This window comes from Pipra filicauda, unplaced genomic scaffold (assembly GCF_003945595.2).
Source record: "Pipra filicauda isolate LSUMZ 115617 unplaced genomic scaffold, ASM394559v2 scaffold35_size7292922_pilon, whole genome shotgun sequence".
Taxonomy (NCBI): Eukaryota; Metazoa; Chordata; class Aves; order Passeriformes; family Pipridae; genus Pipra; species Pipra filicauda.
Window position 1 is genome coordinate 5,019,180 of NW_024104487.1, and position 23,016 is coordinate 5,042,195.

The 23,016-nt window shown below is 35.1% G+C and overlaps 1 protein-coding gene across 6 annotated transcripts in view; it reads left to right on the top strand.

Moving 5' to 3' along the window:
- POLK (DNA polymerase kappa) overlaps positions 1-23,016 on the top strand; it is a 33,626-nt gene that overhangs the window by 8,768 nt on the left and 1,842 nt on the right. For 5 of the 6 annotated variants that reach the window (XM_027710028.2, XM_027710025.2, XM_027710027.2 and 2 more), the window contains exons 2-14: positions 279-457; positions 2,883-3,002; positions 8,113-8,265; positions 8,635-8,766; positions 10,522-10,675; positions 12,463-12,666; positions 14,405-14,529; positions 14,713-14,879; positions 16,840-16,872; positions 18,492-18,588; positions 19,793-19,964; positions 20,770-21,732; positions 22,837-22,888. In XM_027710028.2, the coding sequence (XP_027565829.2) occupies positions 320-457; positions 2,883-3,002; positions 8,113-8,265; positions 8,635-8,766; positions 10,522-10,675; positions 12,463-12,666; positions 14,405-14,529; positions 14,713-14,879; positions 16,840-16,872; positions 18,492-18,588; positions 19,793-19,964; positions 20,770-21,732; positions 22,837-22,888 (2,510 nt within the window). In that variant the 5' untranslated portion in view covers positions 279-319. Of the gene's footprint in view, positions 1-278; positions 458-2,882; positions 3,003-8,112; positions 8,266-8,634; positions 8,767-10,521; positions 10,676-12,462; positions 12,667-14,404; positions 14,530-14,712; positions 14,880-16,839; positions 16,873-18,491; positions 18,589-19,792; positions 19,965-20,769; positions 21,733-22,533; positions 22,800-22,836; positions 22,889-23,016 lie in introns of those variants that run through there. The other variant, XM_039384555.1, reaches the window with a different exon arrangement.

Consider the following 23,016-nt stretch of genomic DNA (forward strand, 5'->3'; position numbering starts at 1 on the left):
CGTTAGGAAGCTTTTAAAAGACTATGTTTATAAGTTAATAAAAGAATAGAGGCTTACTGTTCTCCAGACATTCATAGAATTGCTTTATGGTGATGAGTATGGCAGGTCTCATGTGGCCACTTTGCAGGAATACAGGTCTTCATATTTGTGATGTGTTGTTTTCTGAATAAGTATAAAATGCTTATTCGATAAATTAAGCAAATGAATTCCAAAATTTATTTTTTGTTACTGTTCAATTGGAACATAAATATTTGATGCAAAATCTTTTTTTTTTTCAGATATTAAGTCTTAAAACAGGTACTTGTTTTCAAGAAGTACAATGGACGATATGAAAAAAGTTGCTAACAGCTCTTGCAATGATGGATTTCTACTTAGAGTGGGCCTTAATGATAACAAAGCTGGAATGCAAGGTTTGGATAAAGAGAAAATCAATAAAATCATCATGGAAGCTACCAAGGTCGGTGTGATTACATTTCTTCTATATTTTATCTGTGGTCCAGTATCATAAGGCCCTCTTCCTTCTCCAGGTTTTATCCCTCATATGTGTATATATGAGGGCTTCTTCTTAGGAGAAAGGCATGTGTTGGGAAGAAGGGGAGGGACTGTAGCTTAGTGTCACATAGGGTATTGTTGGATTCACCCACAGGGAAATGGAGGAATACAATTGTGTATGTCCTTAAGTGCTCCCTTTTTGTCCAAAGCAGTACCTAAATGTCACAGCATTTTGCAGAGGTAGTTGTGAAGGTTGCAGCTTCCTTAGGCCTCTTGTTTCGCCTTTTTCTGTTCCTTTTGTCCACTCCATCATTAATTAGCCAAGCAGATTTACGTCTATTGGTCACCTTCCTGTAACTGATGAATTTGATGTAATTAGGTTTTTCTAGTACTTTCAGTAGAATTTCTTGGTGTTCATTGCCTGTCTTCTTGACTGTCTTCTCAGTATTCAAGAGAGGTGGCCAGTAGTGTGCAACTTTGTACCAAAGATCCACAGAGAACCCCACAAATCTACAAAGCATTGAAATATTATCCCTCTTAGTTGTTCTTCCAAGAGTTCACATAGGACAATATAGGGATAACACTTTATTTGATCAACTCTGGGTTTTCTTCTCCTTGATCAAGTGGGTATTTCCTTGGGTGTCACTATGGCCCTAAAGTAAGTGTTTGATGTTTTGCTCATGAACTGTGTGTTGACTACTACTGCTCTGTGGCAGACTGCAAGGGCAGGGCAGGGGGGAAACTAAACACGCTGCAAACAGCTCTTATTTCGCAAACTTGTTTTTGTGTGCGTGTGCAATTTCACATTGATCATACTTCATATGCTATCAAGCTCCATTTCACTTAGATGTTTCTTGTACTTATTCTGTATGCTCTTTCTTGAAAACAGTACTTTGTCAGACATATCCCAAATAATGATGTTTGCATAAATTATTTTAATAGCAAAGTTACTGTTTCATTTCCCGGTGTGAAATAGAATTAGCTGTAAAACAAACTTTTAAAACTGACTTAGAGGCATGTGTCCATTAGAATATATTTCTGTGCAAACAAAGCGAGAGAGTATGAATACCAGATACATCTCAAGAAATCTGAAAAGAAGCATTGATTCTTTTTATTAAGCTTTTCTATAATCTGCAAAATGACACCTACAAACACTAGCCACAACTGTATTAGAGAAAGATTTTATGGCATTTCAACTGTGAAATACCACAGAAGCAAAAAAAGCCCGCAGCTTAATAATAATCTTAAGTATTGGGTTGCTTCCCACACCTATATTTTGGTACTTATTTCTTTCAATGAGTCTCAACAAGTCATGTTTGATTGCAGAGGGAGAAAAGATAAAATGCATGTCTGATACTCAAAGAAAACACCCCCAAATTTCTTCTAATCAGAGATTTCTTCTAAACAATGAGACATGACTCTACAGTCCTACCATTCATCTTTTTTATCATTATTATAAAAGCAGATATTTTTGCTTTTTATATAAACGCCTTATTCTTACTTGACTGTGGCTGAATTTTTGGTGTCTCTGACAGTTTGGTAGTCAGACACTTTAAGCTAAAAATTTGTCCACTTCTGCAGATTTTACCAAATAGCTCAATAAAAGACATTACCTTTTCCTGCAAATGTTATTTCCCTTGTAAGCTAAGCAGATTTTGCAAGAAAAATATTTTTCCTCGTTTTGAATTTTCCTCTTTTCTATTTCATTGTATGCTCTCTTTTCTTTGTTATGAGTCAGAAAGGGAAGTCACATTATACATTTTGTACATGATTGTTGTCTTTTTTTGTCTTCATTTCATCTCCTTTTATTTATGCCTTTTGAAGGAGCAATTAAATACTTGAGAGCAGCAGGACTTTTTTATAACCATTTGGTTTTGATCATCCTCTTCCAAATAGCTTCTAATTCTGCAATGTCCTTCAAGATTAAAAGGTCAACAGAATGTAACAAGTGAATTTGACTTACACAATGTCGTTTTGTATTTCCATATATATTAAACTATATGGAAATCTGGCAAAATGCTTAAATAAATTTTTATTAGTTTTATACTCCATACCTTGGAGGTGTTGCAAAAAATAGTTTGACTTTTATCTACTCTTTTTGAATTTTTGTTGTCAAGTGTTAGAATGAGTAAACATACAAAGTTCTCTAAATATGTCCCTTATACTCATTTAAGTATAGGGGCTCTGAGAAGGAGAGATATATTTGTGTTGTTTGAAGCGAGAGATGCAAAGAACCACTGATCTCTTTTCTGTATCATTTATATGAAAATCCAAAGAATGCATTAGAAACCATTACTGTGTTTTATGTTTTCTGTGTTTAAAGATCAGATATGGTTGCTTAAAGGAGAAGACAAATAAAAACCTCAGTGTTTTTGTGATTTTTCTTTCAGGGTTCTAGATTTTATGAAAATGAACTTAAAAAAGATCAACAAGTTAACCAACGAATTGAAAAAATGATGCAGCTAAAAGAGAAAATTACAACACAACAGCTCTTGAAAGCACAGCTGCAGGTACTAATCTTGTAGAAGTTTTTTGGAGTAAATGTCAAGTCATAAACATTATGGTGTTTTCTAGTTTATTGCATTAAGTTCTAGTGGAAGGCACAATGTTAACTACTGTTTTGATGTTAGACATTCAAATAAAAGTGCACAATGTTTTGATGATGTCATCTTAAAAACTCGCTAGAGGAACAGATTGCAAAATCTCTCCAAAACGTTCTCTTAAATGAGTAAAATGAAGCAAAGTAATTCCTTTTCTTCTGTCTGATCAGTTTAAAGTAATTTATGTAAAGATTTGTTAAATACTTTGTTAATAAGTATCATAGTGTGCAAGTCTTGAGTTTTAGAATATATGTATGTTTGTGTTCAGTGACCTCTGATGGAATGAGGGAGATTACAGTTTGGAATACAGAATTACTGACTTCCTCATAGAGTTTTCTGTGTTGTACACCACATGCTGTGAATTCTTAATTCTTACATTACTCTAGAAAAGTAGTAATTTTTTTGGTTTGTAGATTAGGAGGGGCCCCCTGGTGGTCTAGTGGTTAGGATGCAGCACTCTCACCGCCACGGCCCGGGGTTCAATTCCCGGTCAGGGAACTCCCCCGGGCAGATGGAGCTCATCAGCCCTGTAAGGCCATCCATCTAAGAGAAGGTCACTCTAAACAAACCTACGTCCTGAGGACCTCGCTGCCACTGTCCAAGCTCGCTCGGCCCCAGCAGATGAACCTCAGGATTAAAGGGTGGGCTCAGTTCAGCGCACACTGTGTCTCACCTAAAAAATCCACTGCGCAGGCTGGAAGGGTAAAGACCTTTCCCAAATCTTCGTTTGCGAAGACTGGCCCTGATGATGATGATGATGATGATGAGATTAGGAGCTGAAGCACGTGAAGATTAGACACATCCATTAATTTTCAATGCCGTTGTGAGGATTATAGGTTGAGCTTTTTATGGTGTACAACTTTCTTTGTTCATTACAGATTTGCAAATCTCTTCTGTACATGAGATACCCGTGTCTCAAATTTGCGCTCAGAAAAGCTTGCAATTCTGAGTACCTCAGAAAAGTTTGTTGTAAGTTTCTATGCCACAATGGTTTTTGGTGAATCTTTAGCATAGATCAATTATGACTCTGCTTGTACAATTGCTTTTTTTAGTTAACTGAGATAGCTTTTAAGTCACTTAATTACAGAAAAAAATACTTTCATTTCTATCCTCCCTTCACCACAGAACTATTTATTTTAAAGAGAATAATCTTTCTTATAAAATAAATTACATGAATGACTGGAATCTTATATATAATATTAATGTATAGTTATGTCATGAAAGAATATGTAGTGCACATAGTGGAAGCCAATGAATTTGTATTGCTTTGTCTACCTTCCTGTTGGCTTTTTCTGAACTTGGTTCTTTGATCTTTTAATATAATGTTATTTTAATATTTCTTATGAAAACTGGTTTCTATAGAAAAAAAAAGAAACTTAAAGAGAGAAATTCTCTCATATGGGTCTTACTGGGACCCAAGTTTGAAACTCCGTGTTTGATGTCTTTATGCTACTTGCTGAAATAACAGTCATCCTTATTTCCAGTGGAGAAACTGTTAGGTCAGCTGTCATACTTCATGAGAACTGTCATTAGAGGGTATAACATGCACACTTCTTTACTGGCTAAGTTTAGATCTTTGGAGCTACCAAAACATCTTGAAATCTTGGATTTTGCTGTCTTTCTCGCCAGTAGAATGTGTGTATACCAAGGAATTTGTGAGGGTATTCCTCAAATTTTAGTTTTCCTTAGAAGACCATCTTTTCAGAAGGGCACTTACCACCATCGATTTTGCAAATATTGAAGATCAGAAAGGACTTGTAAATCTTAAAACTGGCATTTCTGCGTACAAATTTTTTTTTGTTGTTGTTTTTGTTTTATTTGTTTGTTTTGGGGGTTTTGTTTGGGTTTTTTTGGTTGGTTGGTTGGTTTTGATAATCTTAAATGTAAATGTGGTTTGAAGTTTTCCTCATGGATGTAATTGTAACATTTTAAGGGAAATTATATACTGTACAGTATCATGTAATTTTTGAAAGCTTTTCTGTAACAGATTATCTCAACAGCCTAGAGTGGAACTGGTTGAAATTCAGCAATAGTTAATAATACTTTAAAAAGTATCCAGCTACTACCAGATTTGGAAACTACCATACTGTTGTTTGCTATTTTCATCCATGTTGGTTTTATCCCAGATGTTTATTCTGGGATAAATAGTTACTGGGTAAATAGTTACTATTGTCTTGCTTTTATTCACTCTTCTGTCATGCTTTGAAAACTCATATATTGTATCATAGGGTAAGAAAGGAGAGATTACTCTTCAAATTGTCTAAAAGTCACTGTAAGCAAAATTAAACTTCTAATTGCAATTTGTACTTTTTAGTTTTGGGTTTTTTTATCTAGCTTATAAATAAATTTTTAAAAGTATCTCTTTTTATCTTCAAAGGATAATTGAAAGAAGCTTTTAAAAACTTGCCAGCCTGGTTTGCCTCTTAAGGAATTACTCCATAACTTTTAAGGAGATGTTTGTAGGTTCCTAGTGTTCTCTGAGTACATTTGGCTGGGTTTTGTTATGTAATATTGCTTGTATCAGTTTCTTTTGCTGAGGAGCTATCATTTTATTTAGTGTAATTTTGCTTCATTGTTCAGATGTGTTTGTTAGCTGATCAATAAGTAGCATGTTAGAAATATATTTGGGGAGGAAAAGCAAAAATAAGTTTTTGTTATAAATGTGACAAATTGAAATGCAGGAGTTGTGTAACTAGAGTAGCAACTGACAGTATTAATTGAACAATTTGAATTTGAGAGTAACCTGATAATTATCTGCAGAGTATAATTTAAAATAAGGATGCTTTTGATAATTATAGTGTGACATAAAACTCTGTTGAATTAGTAGCATAATGAAAACAATATAAATACTCCACTCTTTTTTTCAGTTGTTCATTTGAATGGCTTTCCTCCTGTGCTTTTAATTTGTCTAAACCAGTTTTCTCAGCCTCAGAGAGCATACTGTACTCTTCTGTATGGAGTAACCTAGTTTAAGGCCCCATTGTAGCCTTTTATCCCTCAAATCAAGTTGGAACAAAACAAAGAAAATACTTTGTAAATCATTAATCAGCAATTTAATTAGAACATTCCAAGCTCACTTGTCTTGGTTCAAGAGTCTTGAGCTCGAAAGATGGTTTTTTTGGGGTAAGATTTTTATGGTTTTTTTATTAGGCAGCTCTGTTGACAGAAGGAAAAAAAAAGTCTTCAAGTGACCATGAAAATTGCATGTGAACATTCCTTTTGAGGACCATAAATGCATTGCAGTCAGTCCAGAGACATTTCTGTAATGGTGCCTTAATGTCATGAGTTTGTGTGTGTTCTTGTGTCTGCAAGCATATTGAAACTTTGGTTCCTTTTTGCTAATTCCATTTCTTGAATCATTTGAATCATTTGATTTTTTACTAGCAGTGTCAGCCTTTTGTTGTGTAAATCAAGGTTACCATAATCATTAATGTGGTTAGATAATCATATTTTAATAGCTCTTTCTTTTTTTTTCCTGTATTTTCTCTTGCTTATAGAATGATATGTGATGCTGCCAAAACAGTTATCTTAAATCAGTAGACCTTAAAAATCTCCTGTCAAATAATTCACTCATACTTTCTCATGACATGTACGGTTCATATCTAATTCATAGCTGAACACTATTTCAGAAACAAGCACATGATCTGCATGACTTTTGATAAAAAAGTGCAAGCAAATTAAGCACAATTAACGTATTTCATAGAGCTATCTGCGTCTTGGCCTCTGCCTCACATTGCCATGGAGCTGATAAAGCAGTTCTGCTCACAGTCTACTAGTAGAGATACATCTTTACCATTTGGAGTGAAACACACTTTGTATATAGGCTTTTCTTTAAAAACCTTGTCATTTTCCTGGCAATCTAGCCTCATATGATATGAACTCCTCTAACACGTATTGAGGAATTTTATTGAGGGATTGACAGTAGCTAACTTAGCTATAAATGAACCTGTTTGTTTGAGACCTTATTTCTGACAAGACAAGATGGTTGTGTCCTATGAGCTGCTGGTCTTCACCCTTCTAGGCAAATTTTTTGAAGTGTGATAGCTTTATTTAGGAGTGTTGGAAATTCTGTAATAGCATGTTTTCATTTTTTAAAAATAACCTATGTCACTAAAGCAAAGTACTTCAACTAAAGTCTTAAGAAGTTTCTGTCTGAATCAGCTCCATCATCTGTTTTTTTCCACATGTAGGATTTTGTTGTTTGTTGGGTGGTCTTTTGTGCTACTTTTGGGTGACATAGACTTAATTTTCTTCACAGTATCTGGCCTGGGGCAGTATTTTGGATTTATGTTGAAAACAGTGCTGATAACACAGAGATGCTTAGCTATTGCTGAGCAGCACTTGCACACAGCCAAGACCTTTTCTGTTCCTCACCCCACCCCACCAATGAGGAGGCTGGGGGTGCACAAGGATTTGGGAGGGAACATAGCTCAGACAGTGTCCCTGACTGACCACAGCAATATTTCAGACCGTATGGCATCATGCTCAGCATGTAAAGTGGGAGGGGAAAGAAGGAATGGGGACTTTTGCAGTTACAGCATTTGTTTGCTTAAGTAACTGTTACATGGGATGAAACCTGTTTTTCCTGGAGATGGCCGAACACTGGCCTGCCCATGGGAAGCAGTGAATGAATTCCTTATTTAGATTTGCTTGTGTACATAGCTTTTTGTTTATGTGATAAATTGTCTTTATTTCAATGCATGAGTTTTCTTACTTTTACTCTTCTGACTCTCTCCTTCATTCCACTGTGAGGGTGTGGCTGCATGAACTTAGTTGCCAGCTGGGGCTAGATGACAACAATTTTTTTTTCATTGAGTTTTTGGGTGGTTTTTGTACCAATTGCTGCAGCAGTGTTCTCTCTGGGAGCAAGTTTTGTCAGAAACTTTGTTGTTTGGGTTTTTTTATGCCAGTTTGGTGGTGATTGGGTTTGTTAGTTTTTTTCCATTAACTATATGCAAGGTGCATATACTGCTGCACTTCTGCCAGGTTAGTTTTTCAGTTATTGGTTTCTTCTGTTCAGGTGGACAAACTTGTGGTAGAACTGGAACAGACCCGTAACCTTAGCAGTACAATTGTACACATTGACATGGATGCCTTTTATGCAGCTGTGGAAATGAGAGACAATCCAGAGCTGAAGGAAAAGCCTATAGCAGTGGGATCAATGAGTATGTTGGTAAGGCCATATGTTAAACTACAGAAATTGATTACATAAATCTTAAGCCTAATAAACCATAACAATAATAGTATAGTATAATGACACTATTATATAGAAAGTGTGAAGGCCCCAAAAATAATAGAAAAAACAACTGTTCTTAGACTTGACCGTGTAAGGTGGGTTTTATTTTGAAGTAAAAAGTGTACTAATGAAAATTTAAAGTATGTAAACAGTCTGAAAGGCAGGGGGGAGGGGCAAGTGCATGTAAACTCTTAGCCTTGTCAGTCTTTTCTATGTGAAGCTATGTGATTAGAATGTGATTCTTTAATAGTAAACTTTAAGAAGAATTTGATTACTGAACAGTAAACTTATTTATTCTCTCCTAAGTCCACCTCAAATTACCATGCTAGAAGATTCGGTGTGCGTGCAGCCATGCCAGGATTTATTGCTAAAAAGCTATGTCCACATCTAACTATAGTACCACTAAACTTTGAAAAATATGGCAAAGTGAGTAAAGAGGTAAGTCTGAAAGTGCTCTCTAACCAAAAGTTGGTGTACTTGGTTTTAGACTTTATCCATAATATCAGTTCTAGATAATATGAAAAGTGATAGCATAAATATTAAACTCTTCAGTGATGTGGCTTTAAATATAAGTTAAACAAAAAATTGGTGCTTTTGGGCAAGGGGACGAAAGAGCATTACATTCACCCATCTTGCTGTTTTACTAGTTAGTAGTGCTGCTGATAGAGGTTTTGAAAACCTCTGCGTAGTGGTAGCACTTGAGCCTTATTATTCTTAGAAGTTCAAAACCATGAAGCATGGTCTAATTATTAGGAAGTTGGAAGTACGTAGGAAACATGGAGATAATAATTTCATAAAATGCATAATCATAATTTTGAATACTAATTACTGGAGAGAGAAAAGCAAAGAACATTAGCGAGTTCTAAATGCAGATTTTTTTTTTTTAAAAGAAGGGACTTGATATAAAGAGCAGAAGAAATAGGGAAAAAAGAAATCATATTTTACCTTAATGGCAGTAGTTTACTTAGTGCCAGAGGAAATAGTTGGGTTACCCGAAAGCCCGGTTTAAAAAAAAAAAAAAGGAAAAAAGATCTTTTGTATGTTTTAAATGAAACCAGTGCATGACACAAGTCTCCTGACTTCCATATTTTTATGAAGCCTCAGTTTCTTCACATACAAAAAGTAAGGTTAATCTTACTTGATTTTTTTCACTTCTGTAAAAGAAAGCATATATAAATATGAGTATTTCAGAATGGATTTGAAGTTGGTAAGGATCTTGGATTTCATGTTACATATTTCATTTGTTGTTTGATAAGGTAAAGTATTAAATTTTTTTAATTTCTCCTAAGTCCACCTGGAATTACCGTGCTAGAAGATTTGGTGTGTGTGGAACCGTGCCTAGATTTATTGCTAAAAAACTATGTCCACATCTAACTATAGTACCACTAAACTTTGATTTGGATTTTCACTTACATTTTTCTCTTGGGATTTGGATTGAAAATATTTAAATATATTTCATTTTGTCATTTAAAATCCAATAGTGAATCCTATCTTTTTTCAGTTTCAGAAAGATGAAGTGCATGTGAACAAACATTGTGATACCTAAGAATTTGATCCAAACTGATAGGAAAACACATGAGGCAGTCAGATTTTCCTCCATATTTAAAAAAAAAGAGAGAGTAGAGAAGGTAGAGGTTTTATTTTGACCATTTATTTTACTATGTTTCCTTCTAGGAAGATGCACTTATCACTAAAGATTTCCCAAAAAGTTTTAACTGTGGCATTAACTACTACTCTAAAATACTGGCTATAACTTTAGTTTTAATGTAATTTAAAACTTAGATGTTTGCAGTTGATGGTGGATTTTTTTAACCCTTGCATAATGTGGTATCTGACACGCAGTGCAGAAAGATGCATCATCTGCTTTGCTGAGTTTCAGATCCCCAGAGTTTTATTCACATGCTTACTGCAGTGTCAGTGAACCTGGTGTCCTTATGCACTGATCTTAGTGACCTCTGCAGTAAAATACACTGCTCTGCATCTGTTTAGTTCTCACTTACTACTAATATCTTACTACTTGTGAGAAGCACTGCTATAATTTTACAGTATGAAGAAATAATTTGTTCCTTAAGTATCTTTAATATTTATTGGTCATTTTGAAGTTTCGGAGTACATTTGTTCATGTCCTAATTGTGTGTCAAGATCTGCTCTTATAGCAGTGAGGCTTTAAACTTTCACTATGTGTTTATCAAGGTTAGAGAAATACTGGCTGAATATGATCCCAACTTTATGCCTATGGGCCTAGATGAAGCCTACCTGAACATAACAGAGCACTTGGAGGAAAGACTGAACTGGCCTGAAGATAGGAGAAGATTCTTTTTTAACACAGAAAGCCCTACAGGAGTAGGTAAGCAAATTACTTTTCATGTGGTTGCCTGACACTGAGATGACAGGCAGTTTCTTTTAGGGATTCTTGGCAGAATGATGATGGCATTAAATTGTAGTTAGGATTTAAGCTTTATTTTCTTAACAGGATTTAATTGTTAGCATGGTGTGGAATTTATTATTAGAATGGCAGAGGATTTCTGTAAGGAGAATCAGTGTAGTACAATCTGTAAGTAGCAAAATAAAGAGTTTATAATATAATACAGTCTGGACCCTCTGCAGATCGGGTTGGATCATAGCACATGGTTTGATGTATCACTAACACTCTTAATCTAACTCAAAAATCATATAAAAGAACACGAGTCCCTCCCTCAGTCCTCGGAGGAAGCAGACAATGGCAGAGGTGTCCCTGGACAGTGGGGGTCCCAGATCTCTCTGTCCAGCAGCAGCTCTGGTACAAGTTCCCTCTCAGGACCCGTTGCAGGGGATTTTACAGACAGACAGTGCTCCTGGGGCTGTGAATGCTTCCTGGCACTGCAGCCACTGGGGTCATCCACAGGGATCACCCACAGCCCGGGCTGGCCCGGAGCAGGACCTGGGGGCGGGCACGGAGCGGAGTGATTGGCCTGGTGCCCAGGGACCCTGAGGCCAGGAGGGAGGGGAAGAAGGTATCTGGTTTGTCTCCTTGGGGCACAGGACCTTCTGGGCTTGTTAACGAGGGGAGAGGTCCAGAGAAGGGCTGCTCGCCTTGTGAAATGGCCTCAGTCACGATGACCAACACGGTACCAGAAGTCGGGAGTGGGGGGTGCCAGTCACACATGCACATAACATAAGCTTCAGATATGCTGCACCCATTGGAAGTGTAAATACTTAGGTCCTTGCATATATTCTCTACCTCAGATTTTTAGTTAACAGGTCAACTTCCTCTATTGCTCACTTGTTAATAAAAGGTGTACTGCTAATGATTTGGACTTGGAGGATATTTTTCTTTTAACGTGAGTAAAATGTGTAAAAAGTGGTACTGGGCTTTCTAAACCAAACTGCATGGTAGAACGGTTGAAGGATGCACTAACTGGAACATTTATATTATCAGTATTCAGAAATTATCTGAATAGTCATTAAAAGGATTATAAAGGATACACTACTGCAGAAAAGTATTAATAAAATAGAAAGCAGTGAACTGGCATGATCTTTACAAAATAAATATCACTGGTGTGTGATATTTATCATGTGCTTCTTCATACTTCTTTGACATCTTTCTTCCTCTGAAACACAAACAACTGCTTGGAATGTGAAACTGTAAGTGTAATGTTTGTAGAGTCAGACAAAAAGGACTGCTGAATTACTTGTTCTACTATGACTGCAGTTGAAAACAAGAAGCTCACCAGACTGATAGTTCTAGAACCACATATTCCAGAAACCTAATTTTCTTTGGACAATATTGAAAAAACTTCTGCAAAAGATGTTCATTTCCACCAGAAAAAGAGAGCATCTGGCTTTCAATCTGATTTGAAACAAAAATAAAGCCAAAATCTTGATGGTTTTCAGCTGCTACAGCAACAGGCCATTAAACGTTTTTGCTTTTCTGGAAGTTATGTCCAGTCTCCTAGCTAATTCTGCCAGTCTCAGCCAAGTTCAAAACATAATAAAAACAAAGCAGTTATGACTCTCGTATCTTCAAACAAAAAAAAAGGCAATGTCTAAATAAAAGTAGAAAGAAATAAAACCACTAGTGAACTCTGCAGCCGCTGTAGAAGGAAATCAGGATGTTATATATGGATGTATTAATCGTTTGTGTTTCTGTCTTAGATAAAGATGATATGAATATGTCTGACAAATTTAATGAGGGTGAATACTCTTCTTCACCGGTACTGTTTGAAGACAACACATCTCACCTTAAACAAAGAAGTCAATCAGTAGAAAATTCAGTTGTCTTTGGTACTTCTGCAGAAGAAGTTGTGAAGGAAATTCGCTTTAGGATTGAGCAGAAAACTCAACTGACTGCTAGTGCAGGTATTCAGACACATATGAATAATAGTAAATCTTTGTATTTCCAGAATGTCTTCTACTCTTATCTCAGAGGACGTTAATTAAGAATTTAACCTTGCCACAGCATTCTTGCGCTGCAAAGAAATATGCTCTCTTTACATGTACATGCTCTCTTCTGCAAAGACTGTGACTTTCAGTTGTTTCAGGAGATTTCACAGCTATTAAAGCCACTGCTGTTTGTTTTCCTTTTTTCTCTTTTTTAATCATTGCAACAGTTATCTTTTTGCTTCTTTCTTCTTAAAATACAAGTAAGTAATGTGGAGAAATGACCAGTGCACCTGAGCTGATCTTAGCACAGGTGGTTGCTATTTTAGTGCATCACGTAAATTGTTTCTGTCAGCCAATGGGTCATAGTAAATTCTGTCACTGGTTGCTAAACTGCTCTTAATTTGAATAGCAGATCCATATTGTTATGTGTTTCTGACTTCTCCACACCGTTCTTTGCTTAAGAAAATATCAAAATTCATTAAAATGTTAGTTCTCAGAGAAGTAAATATGTGTTGAAGTTTAGTAAACTCTTCAGTAGCTTTTTAATATTTACCAGTCAAATTTTATGTCTTGACTTCAGGCAAGCTACCTCTGAATCTCAAGTGTTTTGATTATAGTCTGCATTAGGTCACTAAAACCAGTATATGTCCCTAGCCACAAAGGTTGGAAGCCACCCTAGTGCTTTGTGAACCAGGTCAGTGAGGCATCAGGGAATGCTGAGCTTTATGAAGCAGATGCAGAAGGCTAAGGAAATGTGAAATGTAAGCAGAGGTAACGAAACAGCTTGTAAGAGGAAGCTGGATGAGTCTTCCACCTATGTATAGTATCTCACGAGATACTATACTATATTGGTAGACAAATATCAGTTTTGTTTACTGAAATTTTGTCTTCCTAAGGATAAGTTTGTGTTTAGAAAACAAGCATAGCTTTTATAAGTGCAATCAGGAATCTTAAGCCCAACAGTGAAAAACAATTAGAAGGCTAACTGAAAAAATACTGATAATCAATAGTAAGTAGAATTATTTCTGCCATCTTGAATAATGTTTTATTGGTGAGCATATCAAAAGTTGGACCACTAGGACTCTAGCACAGAGTTATTTTAGTTTTCTTGCTAAACCAATTCCAGAGTTCATTTGTAGAAACAGATACTTTGATAGAAAAAGAGCCATCCCTCCTCATTCCTATCAGTGGCTGTGAAATATATGTATTTCTAAATGACTACTTGCACTGCTAGCCCACAAAATACTAAAATTTGGTAAATTTTGTCAAAAAAGTCATTTTGCTGAAATACAAGGAAGAAAGATCTTCTCCTAAACAGTTCATTATAACTGCCATTGGAAGCATTTCCTTTGTCTCACCATAATCACGTCATGAAAATGTTCAATCACGTAACTGATGTTATTTTTAAGCACTTGGTATTTAACCCTTCATGACTTATTAGGGCATGTTATGTTATCCTGACTATCTTATAATAGGAAGTAAACTTTATCTGTTATATTTAATCTGCTACATGTATTTATATTCTCTGATGTCCATCTCAAAATTTTTTTTGCAGAATTATATCAAGTCTGGTTATCAGTTATTGTCATTCTTTTCCTTATTTTAGTCTTTGCCAAATATGTAGGCTGCTCATTTGCTTTTAAATATTTGACTGTTGAAATTAAACTCCATCTTGTATTTTTTTAAAGGTGGGGTTTATTTGTTTGTTTTTAAGGAATAGCACCAAATACAATGTTAGCAAAAATGTGCAGTGATCGTAATAAGCCTAACGGGCAATACAGAATTACTCCTGAGAGACAAGCAGTGCTAGACTTCCTAAAAGATTTACCCATTAGAAAGGTAAGAGACACTATGACATTTACTCTGCTGTCATGTATGTTTTTTCTGTTCTAAAAGGAAAATTTCTACTGAAAGGATACAGTTTTCTAGGTAATCTTCCAAGTTGTGTTTGATTTAAATTGTTCTTGGTAATGGATCTACAAGTGGAAAGTTTCCAGTATAATGTTACTTACTCTTTTTTAGGTGCCAGGCATAGGAAAAGTAACAGAGAAGATGTTAAAAGCCCTTGGAATTGTGACTTGCTCAGAACTTTATCAGCAGAGGGCACTGCTTTCTCTTCTGTTTTCAGAAATATCTTGGCGTAATTTCTTGGATATTTCCCTTGGTTTGGGCTCAACACATTTGGAAAAGTATGCTTTGGGGTTTTTTTCCTCCTATGTTCAGAATTTTCTGAATGTTTCTTTGTGTGTGTTACATAATGTACATTTTATTTTATTGACAAATATTATGGAAATATGGCTTGTTTAGCATATTTTTTAAAGTCTCTGACATCTGTTATTGTTATACTTATGGCTAAGATACAGCAGCCAAACATGAAAAAGCAAAGGTTTGCACAGCCCTGTTTAAATATGAAATCTAAAAAAGTCTTGTCAGGGAAGTTGTACATAAGTGTATATCAAGAAATCAGGGGAGGATCATTTAGGATAACCTCATAATTATCAAAATAGCCGAACAGAACTGAATTGCCCTAAGCAGAGGTGTTCACTCCTGTTTCCTTGAAAAAAACAATACACATTCATTAGTGTTTATTATTATCTGATTATAATGAAAATTGCATTGGTATTTGATCTTCTCTGGTGGTAAAATTGTCATATTTCTAATGAAAGAAAGTGAAGTTTATGTGTCTTCTATGAGGATTACATATATATTTGTAATATCAACATGTGAATTCGGTGGAATAGAACTGAAGATTTTTATATCCTTCTTAATATCTGCTCCTTTAAAGTTCATACTACTTTAATTGCTTTTAGCTTCCTGTTTAGGAGAAGTCAGTCTGACTAGTGAATACATCTCTTCAATAATATTTGTAATTTCTAAGCCTGTCCTGGATACAAGCACGGAACACCTGTTCTTAAAAAAAAAAAAAAGCAAACTGTAGCATTTTGTTGCAAAATAATATATACAGTTAACAGTTTGAAGCCCAGTAATGTGCTAGCACAAAAGTTTGTGTTGTTGGGTTTCTTTCTATTCAGAAGTATGTTGACTTGTAAAAAAATGTGCAGGAAGATTGACTTTGTAAAGGTGACTTGATAAAAGATAAAACCCAGTTTTACAAATATTTGTTTCTGTTAATATATAAACAGACCTTGAATAGTCTTTTAATAGTTGGTGCACTCTTTCCCCTTATTCACCCTTGTTAGGTGTTGTAGTGTCTGGGAAATCTCCTAGTACATAAAAAAACCCCAAAAAAGTAAAAAAAAAAAAAGAAAAGGAAAAATAAAGAAAAAAGGAGCATTTCAGAAGTCAAGGTTATCATCATATGGAGAACACATTTTTCGTGGATTTAATGTCTAAGAAATTTCTTCTTTTTTTTGCATCAACTTAATTTCAGTGATTTCAGTGTGGAGAATGCAAGCCTTTAACACAGCAATGCCTGAGTCCTCAGTAAATAGTTCATCTTATGGTTGTTGTTTCTGACCACCTTCTTTTGAGAAAATCTGAACATACCAAATTTGTTATTTCCAATACTTACATACAAAAATACTTAAAAAGGACTTAAAAAGAAATTGCTCTGAGGAACTTCTTATATGCAGAAGAGTTGTTAAAGGGTGCTCAACTAAAACTGAAAAGAAAGAATGCAACAAGAAAACCCAGCCTTAACACGTCACCTTTAACCTGAAGAATCATTTAGACAGAAAGCAAACTATTTCCTCAGATCCTCAGATAAAAAGATATTCAAATATACAGGTATGTTCAGGATTTTGATAGCAGTCCTTCACAGTTACAGCGAGGTGAGGCAGCATAGGATTTGTAGTTAGTTTTGGTTTTAGATAAGACTCCTGATATAGGAGGTGAGTTGTGGGGTGGAGGGGTTGTTTGGTTTTTTTACACACTGTTTATTTTTATTGACATCTATGGCTGATCTATGTCTTTACTTAATCTACAGAAGTTTAAGGGTTTCTTTTTTTTAAATCTCCATTTAACACTTGTTTAAACTGGATGTACAAGATTTGTAGAAAAAGTTAGCATCCAGACTTTATAGAAGAGATTGCTGTTACTTATTGAGGCATAATTGGTTGGCTCAGAGTTTATTGAAAAGATAACAGTTCTACGTAAAGTGAGTATAATAAATTGCTTTTCTTTTTGAAGGGATGGAGAAAGAAAAAGCATGAGTACTGAAAGGTATGCCTTTTTAATATTGAGAAAAATTGCATTAATTATGAAAACTACTAAATACCACGTAGTGTATACTTCTATTAGATGTATAATTTCATTATGTACTTATATGTGTTAAAAACCAACATATACAATAAGCTCACTAAATTAGATTCAAGCTTTCATTACTTTTTTCCCTTGGCTCCTGAATACTATGGAGATATTTTTGTCAGTGAGTGTGTTGTCTTTTCTTATCATCTGATTCTGCTAATGCCTTTAAGACATCAAAGTGATCATGAAGCTTAAAGATAGGGTGGAAATATATAAGGGCTTGAGTTTTTTTATATGTTCTAGTCTAATGTCAATATCAGTGTAATAGCCTGCAGTCACATGCATTTCCTTATTTTTAGGTTTCAGTTAGTGTAAAGTTCCTTAAAAAGGTGGTGCTTGTTGTTTCCAGAAGTTCGTTTTCAATACAGAAGTGATGCAGGGAGAATCTGTAGAGCACCATAATAATTATACCTACCCTCATGTGTTGTCTTTTCTTAGGAAAGATGGTAAGAAAAGATGCTTAGTCCTATTGAGACTTAGTAGTTGTGAGCAGCTGAAGTAAGCCCCTTAAGATTTCGGTACCATCAAACGTGAGAAATTTACAGCTTTAGTCTTGTGCTGGTTTGCAGGCTGCTGAGAGATCATGAAACTAGTTTATATGGAGGGGAAGAGACAGTCCTCTCTATACTGTTCCTTCCAAACCTTGGACTGCAACATTGCCAGAATAGCATGAATTACTCCTTGGATAATGGTATGGGACCCACAGGGAAATATTCGTCCCATTAATTTGGCAGCATGCAAACATTCTTAGGGGAATGTGAATGATAATAAACAAAGCCTTTCCAATAGAATAGAGTAAACCTGAATATAACTTAGAGATGTGAAATCCAGTGTAACTATATGGACTTTACACTTGTAAATATAAAGCCTGACATGAAAAAATGGATCTGTGAGACCTTTCCAAAAATATTTGCTGTCTAAGTTTTGCTTCCCATTTCTCTTAAAACCACTACTAACTGAAGGTTGCCTTTCATGTTGTTACCTAAAAGCAAATGTACAACAACAAAAAAATACTGTAATTTCCCTACTAAGAAGCTCTAGCAAAGGCAGTTGGCAACATTTTTGGCAGAAAGATAGCTTTTCCTCCTCTGAGGCTAGACATAATTATCCTAGCTGGCATCTTTTCCTTAGCATCTGCATTATTTATTTCTGATATTTGGCTCTGATTTTGACTTTCAAATACTGAATTTCTTCTGATGTTACACAGCCTAGCTGGTTCTGTGAATTCATTTAGCATTATTATTCTGTCTTGCAAATATTTAAGCATTAATGACATTAAATCTGATACATTTTCAAATAATGCATGAAAAATTGAAAGCCAAATTATTTAATTATTTGAAGGGCCTCGCAAACATTTTGCAAACAAAATATTCCTACTAATAATAACTTCTCCTTGAAGTAAATACTCAAACCTATACAACATTCTTCTGATGTAGTTTAGCTTAACTGTATGAAAAATATTTTTAGATTGCAGCCAGTTATATATGAACATATAGTAGGATTCATACTGAAAAAAGATCACATCTTTGTCTTAGAACATTCAGTGAAATAAACAGAGCAGAAGACCAGTACAGTTTGTGTCGAGAACTCTGCAGAGACCTTGCTCAGGAGCTACAGAAAGAGGGACTTAAGGTATTTATATTATTCTGATTACTTCAAATAGACACCACTTTGCACTCCAACTTATTAAATGCAGCTTTAGTGTAAATGCTTTCAGCAGCATCGTATCATGCAGTCTATCTTCAGAAGTCTTCATTGTTTCATTTACAGATGTTTAGAATGATGTAGGCAGCATTTTGATATTGTGGAGGTGTATATCTAATAATATGTGTGGGGAAAAAAAATTAAACTTATTAACCAGTTACTTAGCATATAAACATTTTTTGCTAAAAGCAGTGTTTGTTTATAAGGGAGTAATAGAGCCATGCTTGGACAATCATGTAACACTAATGTATGTAAACCACTATATTTCTCTCCTATATTTATACAGGATCCAGTCAGTAGCCAGTTGAGTAGTTTTAGAATTTGATGTATGCCAAACTTGCTGATAAGTTATTCATATATGCATTCAGTGGTATGAATGGTAGAAACAATCCCTTTATTCCTTCTCCCCAGACTTCTGTTTATTACTTAGAAAGAACAGTACATGTTTTCTTTAGAGGTCTTTGTGTTAAAGCAAAGAATAACATTCAAGACCTAAAAGAATTATGGTTAGTCTTCCTCAGCCATAAAAGAATATCTCAAAAGATGACAGTTTGGAAGGTAAATGATCAACCAAGAAGGACAAGGAGATAAGCTTACAAAGGCATCAGAACAAAGGGAGTGCTATTTATTTACATTTGGATGGACATGATAGATCACACAAATGGTTTGGAAGGTGTTGCCAGTGGGAATATCTGTGCTAAACACGGAAGCTGTGTGGCTCTGATAGCACTATGCAGGAGGAAGGAAGTTTTCAACAAATCCATAATTGGGTATGCTTTTGCATGCTTAGTAGTTAGGATATGTGGTATTGGAAATTTCGAAATGATGAAATAATTTTTTAGGGTAGAAGTGGCCTGTAGGCAAAACATGAACTCTGTTGAACATGCACTGGTGGCAGATGGTCTGCTGAGAATTGTAGCCAAATGACTCAATTCAGAGAATTTGACTTCAACAGTTAGGGGCAAATACAGAATCTTGCTGGCAAATTCTTGGCAGTGCCCCTTGCTGTGCACAGATAAGCACCCGGTCTTGCTTGTGGCTTAAGGGCCCGTATAGATGCTACATCGTAATTGTTTCTGTTTCTACGACATGCTTAACCTTTTTCCTTTTTTATATTCTTTTTTTTCCCAAGGGTAAAACTGTTACCTTGAAGTTAAAGAATGTGAACTTTGAAGTTAAAACAAGAGCTTCAACTGTGCTGTCTTCTGTTTCTACTGAGGAGGAAATATTTGCTGTTGCTAAAGACTTGTTAGGAACAGAAATTGATAGTGTTGCTCCTCACCCTCTACGGATCAGACTTATGGGTAAAAATATTTCAAACTCATTCTTCGTTTTCAGAATTATGAGATCTTACAGTGTATCAAAATAATATACACTGCACTCTAAAGTAAAATCAGTACAAGTTTATTTATCCTTTCTCTGTTAGTGTAGTAGTTTTTGCAAATTGAAACAGCTCTGGAGTGATGATTGGTAACAGGAATGTTTTACTAATTGAAGTTGAACTTGTTTTATAGAACAACATACACATCAGCATGAGAGCAGAATCTTGAATCGTAGCATTGCTTATTCGGGTGCCTTAAAAGAGCTTTTAAATCTGCTTTGCACCACAGCAACAGAAGTGCTTATAGATCTTAAAGTACAAAGTTCTGCAAGAAATGCAAACACTTCTGACAAAAGTAAATTTGTCTCAATCCTAAGACCTTTATGTTTCAGGTGCCTATACATTCTGCTTGAAGCATTTAGTGATACATAAAACTTATTTGCCTAAGATATTAAAATGTACTGAAAAAATAAATATTTTTGTGGGGAAAATTCATGCAAAACTCTTTTAGACTGAATTTTAAGTAACCGTGTTATGTTTATAGCCTCGTGCTTTAGTGCAATCAGTTAAAAGTTAAGGGTTGTTAATGATATGGTTGGGCAAGTGATTGCATCTGATAAAATTGTATTGACCTTGTGATCCACTGTTAGTATTTGCAGGTACTATAGCCACCTTTTAGAGATAAAGTGCACGGTTATTGAGTGGATATATACCTCAAAAGGTGTTAATTAAGAAATAGTATTAAGTTCTCATAAAATTATTGTTATAAGTTTATTTTTCATCATTAGGTGTACGAGTATCAGGATTTCTAAGTGAAGAAGAAAAGAAGTACCAACAAAAAAGCATTACGAGTTTCTTAAAATCAGGAAAAGAAATTGGTGTCCTTAGGCTTCAGCCAGAGAAGTCTAACCAAGAGTATTTCACAAAAAGTTCAGAAGCATCTCACAGAGGGAGTTTTTTTGATCAAAAGCGAGCAGCAAGGCTACTAAACAGTGAGAATCTTCCTCCAAATGAAGCTGTAGGTAAGCAGCTCTTTCATGATAGGAAGTCATCGGCAACTTTTGTGGAAGAAACAAAGAAACTCACAGGTTTACAGAGTTCTAATGTCTGTAAGATCTTCACCTGCCCTGTTTGCTTTGAGGAGCAAAGCAGTGAAAATTTGGAAGAACTTAATAGACATATTGATGAGTGCCTCAATGGGACATTTGTTAAAGATACTATGGAAATATCCAAGAATGACAAATCAAGAGAAGATACACTCAACACACTCCCACAATTTAGAAATGAAAATGAAAATGGTGATGAATGGCAAAAAAATAAAACAGATCAATTAGCAAGAACAGACCAGTCTGCAAGTACGTCTGACAGCTTTACTAACAACAGCACAGAAAAATTTGCTCAGATAGTATCTGATAAGTCTCACAGAGAGCAACAGCCTAGCAATCTCAGTGACATTGCTAGAAATGTGTGTATGAAAGAGTGTCTCTTCCCCAAAAGAATATCTCAAGGCAACGAGGACCATTTTGAAAAGACTGAACATACAGCAGGAACTAGTTTATCCTGTTTCTTTGAAGCTAAAGAAGGCAGTGTTCTTGTTTGTCCAGTTTGTAATACAGAACAGAAAACCACCAGTCTTGTGTCATTTAACAGACATGTGGATGTCTGCTTAAATAAAGGTCTTATCCAGGAGCTGACAGAAAAAAAAGATTTTCCTGCTGAGAATTACAGTATGGAAAACCAGAATAGAGTTGGTGAGTATATGCACTAGGATATATTTATTATTCAGGTTATCTGCTTGTACAATTAAAATACTTTGGTAATGGTGTATTTGAACTTTTTGGAACTTTGAGATTTTTGCTACAAGCTCATTTTAGTAAGGCCTGTGTAAGAGTGAACATTTTTATCTAAAAAATACCAAATCAGTTCTCATGAGAAACTAGATCTATGACTGTAATGGTAGTTAGACAGTGCCCTCCCGTTTGCCATAACGGTGACATAGGAATTTCTGTTAATGATTTGTTTTTTATCCCCAACCGTGTTCAGAAAGGTGTTTGCAAGGCCACTGAGATTGAAATGAAAATCAATTAAAACATCTTCAACCTGGATTGTTTCAGAGATTCGGTTGACAGAAAAGTTATGTTATGTGCTAGCAAAACCAGAGAGGGTGAGCTAGAGTTTAAAGGCAGAAACTTCCAAGCTTCTTGTAGATAAATATAAAATATATCACGTAACTGCACCTGTAACATGCCAAACCAGTAGATGTTTACTCAAGTAGTTTCTTTCTTTAATGAAGAGTTAATCTTTGGCCAGATTAGAAGACATGTGCAGGTAGTTAAGTATCTGCCTAAAGTACTTATCCCTATTCTCCCTAACATTTATAAGAGAAGATTAAAATGCTAGCATGTTGGAATTTTCAGTATGCAATTAATACTTAAAATATGAACCTTTTACACAGAAAATTTTAAAAACACTCTTGCTGTTACATGTGCAAACAGACTTTGATTTAAATTAAGGACTTACTGTTGGTGAAGATTCTTTTTTTCCCTCCGCAGGATAAAAAAATTAAGAACATAATTTCCAACTACCACCTGAAAATCCACTATGTTATGCTGAAATATTTCTGAAAACTTCTGAACTAAGAGGTTCAAAGAATTCAATAAACTGAAGGCTTTTTGGTTTTCTCTTTTTAAAATGTTAATATAAACTACTATACTCAGACTGCAGCTAATATCTGCTTTTTGAGACAGATTAAATTTGGTTATGTTTAAAAAAGAAAGTTCTGCCATATGTGTAATTTCTGAAGCATTTTTTCTTTCTTGAAGTAATTAATTTTTGTTGTTCCAATTACTTTTAAGGAGCTTTAAGCAAAGAACAGCAATGCACAAATCCATCACAAGGAACAAAAAGGTGAGAGTTTTCTGGAATCTTGAGTACACCACTCATTTTAAAATAATAAAGTTTAGAAAACTATTCAGTGTTGTAAACATTGCATAGGTATACATTGTATATTTTAACCTCTTACTGTTTTGTTGTTT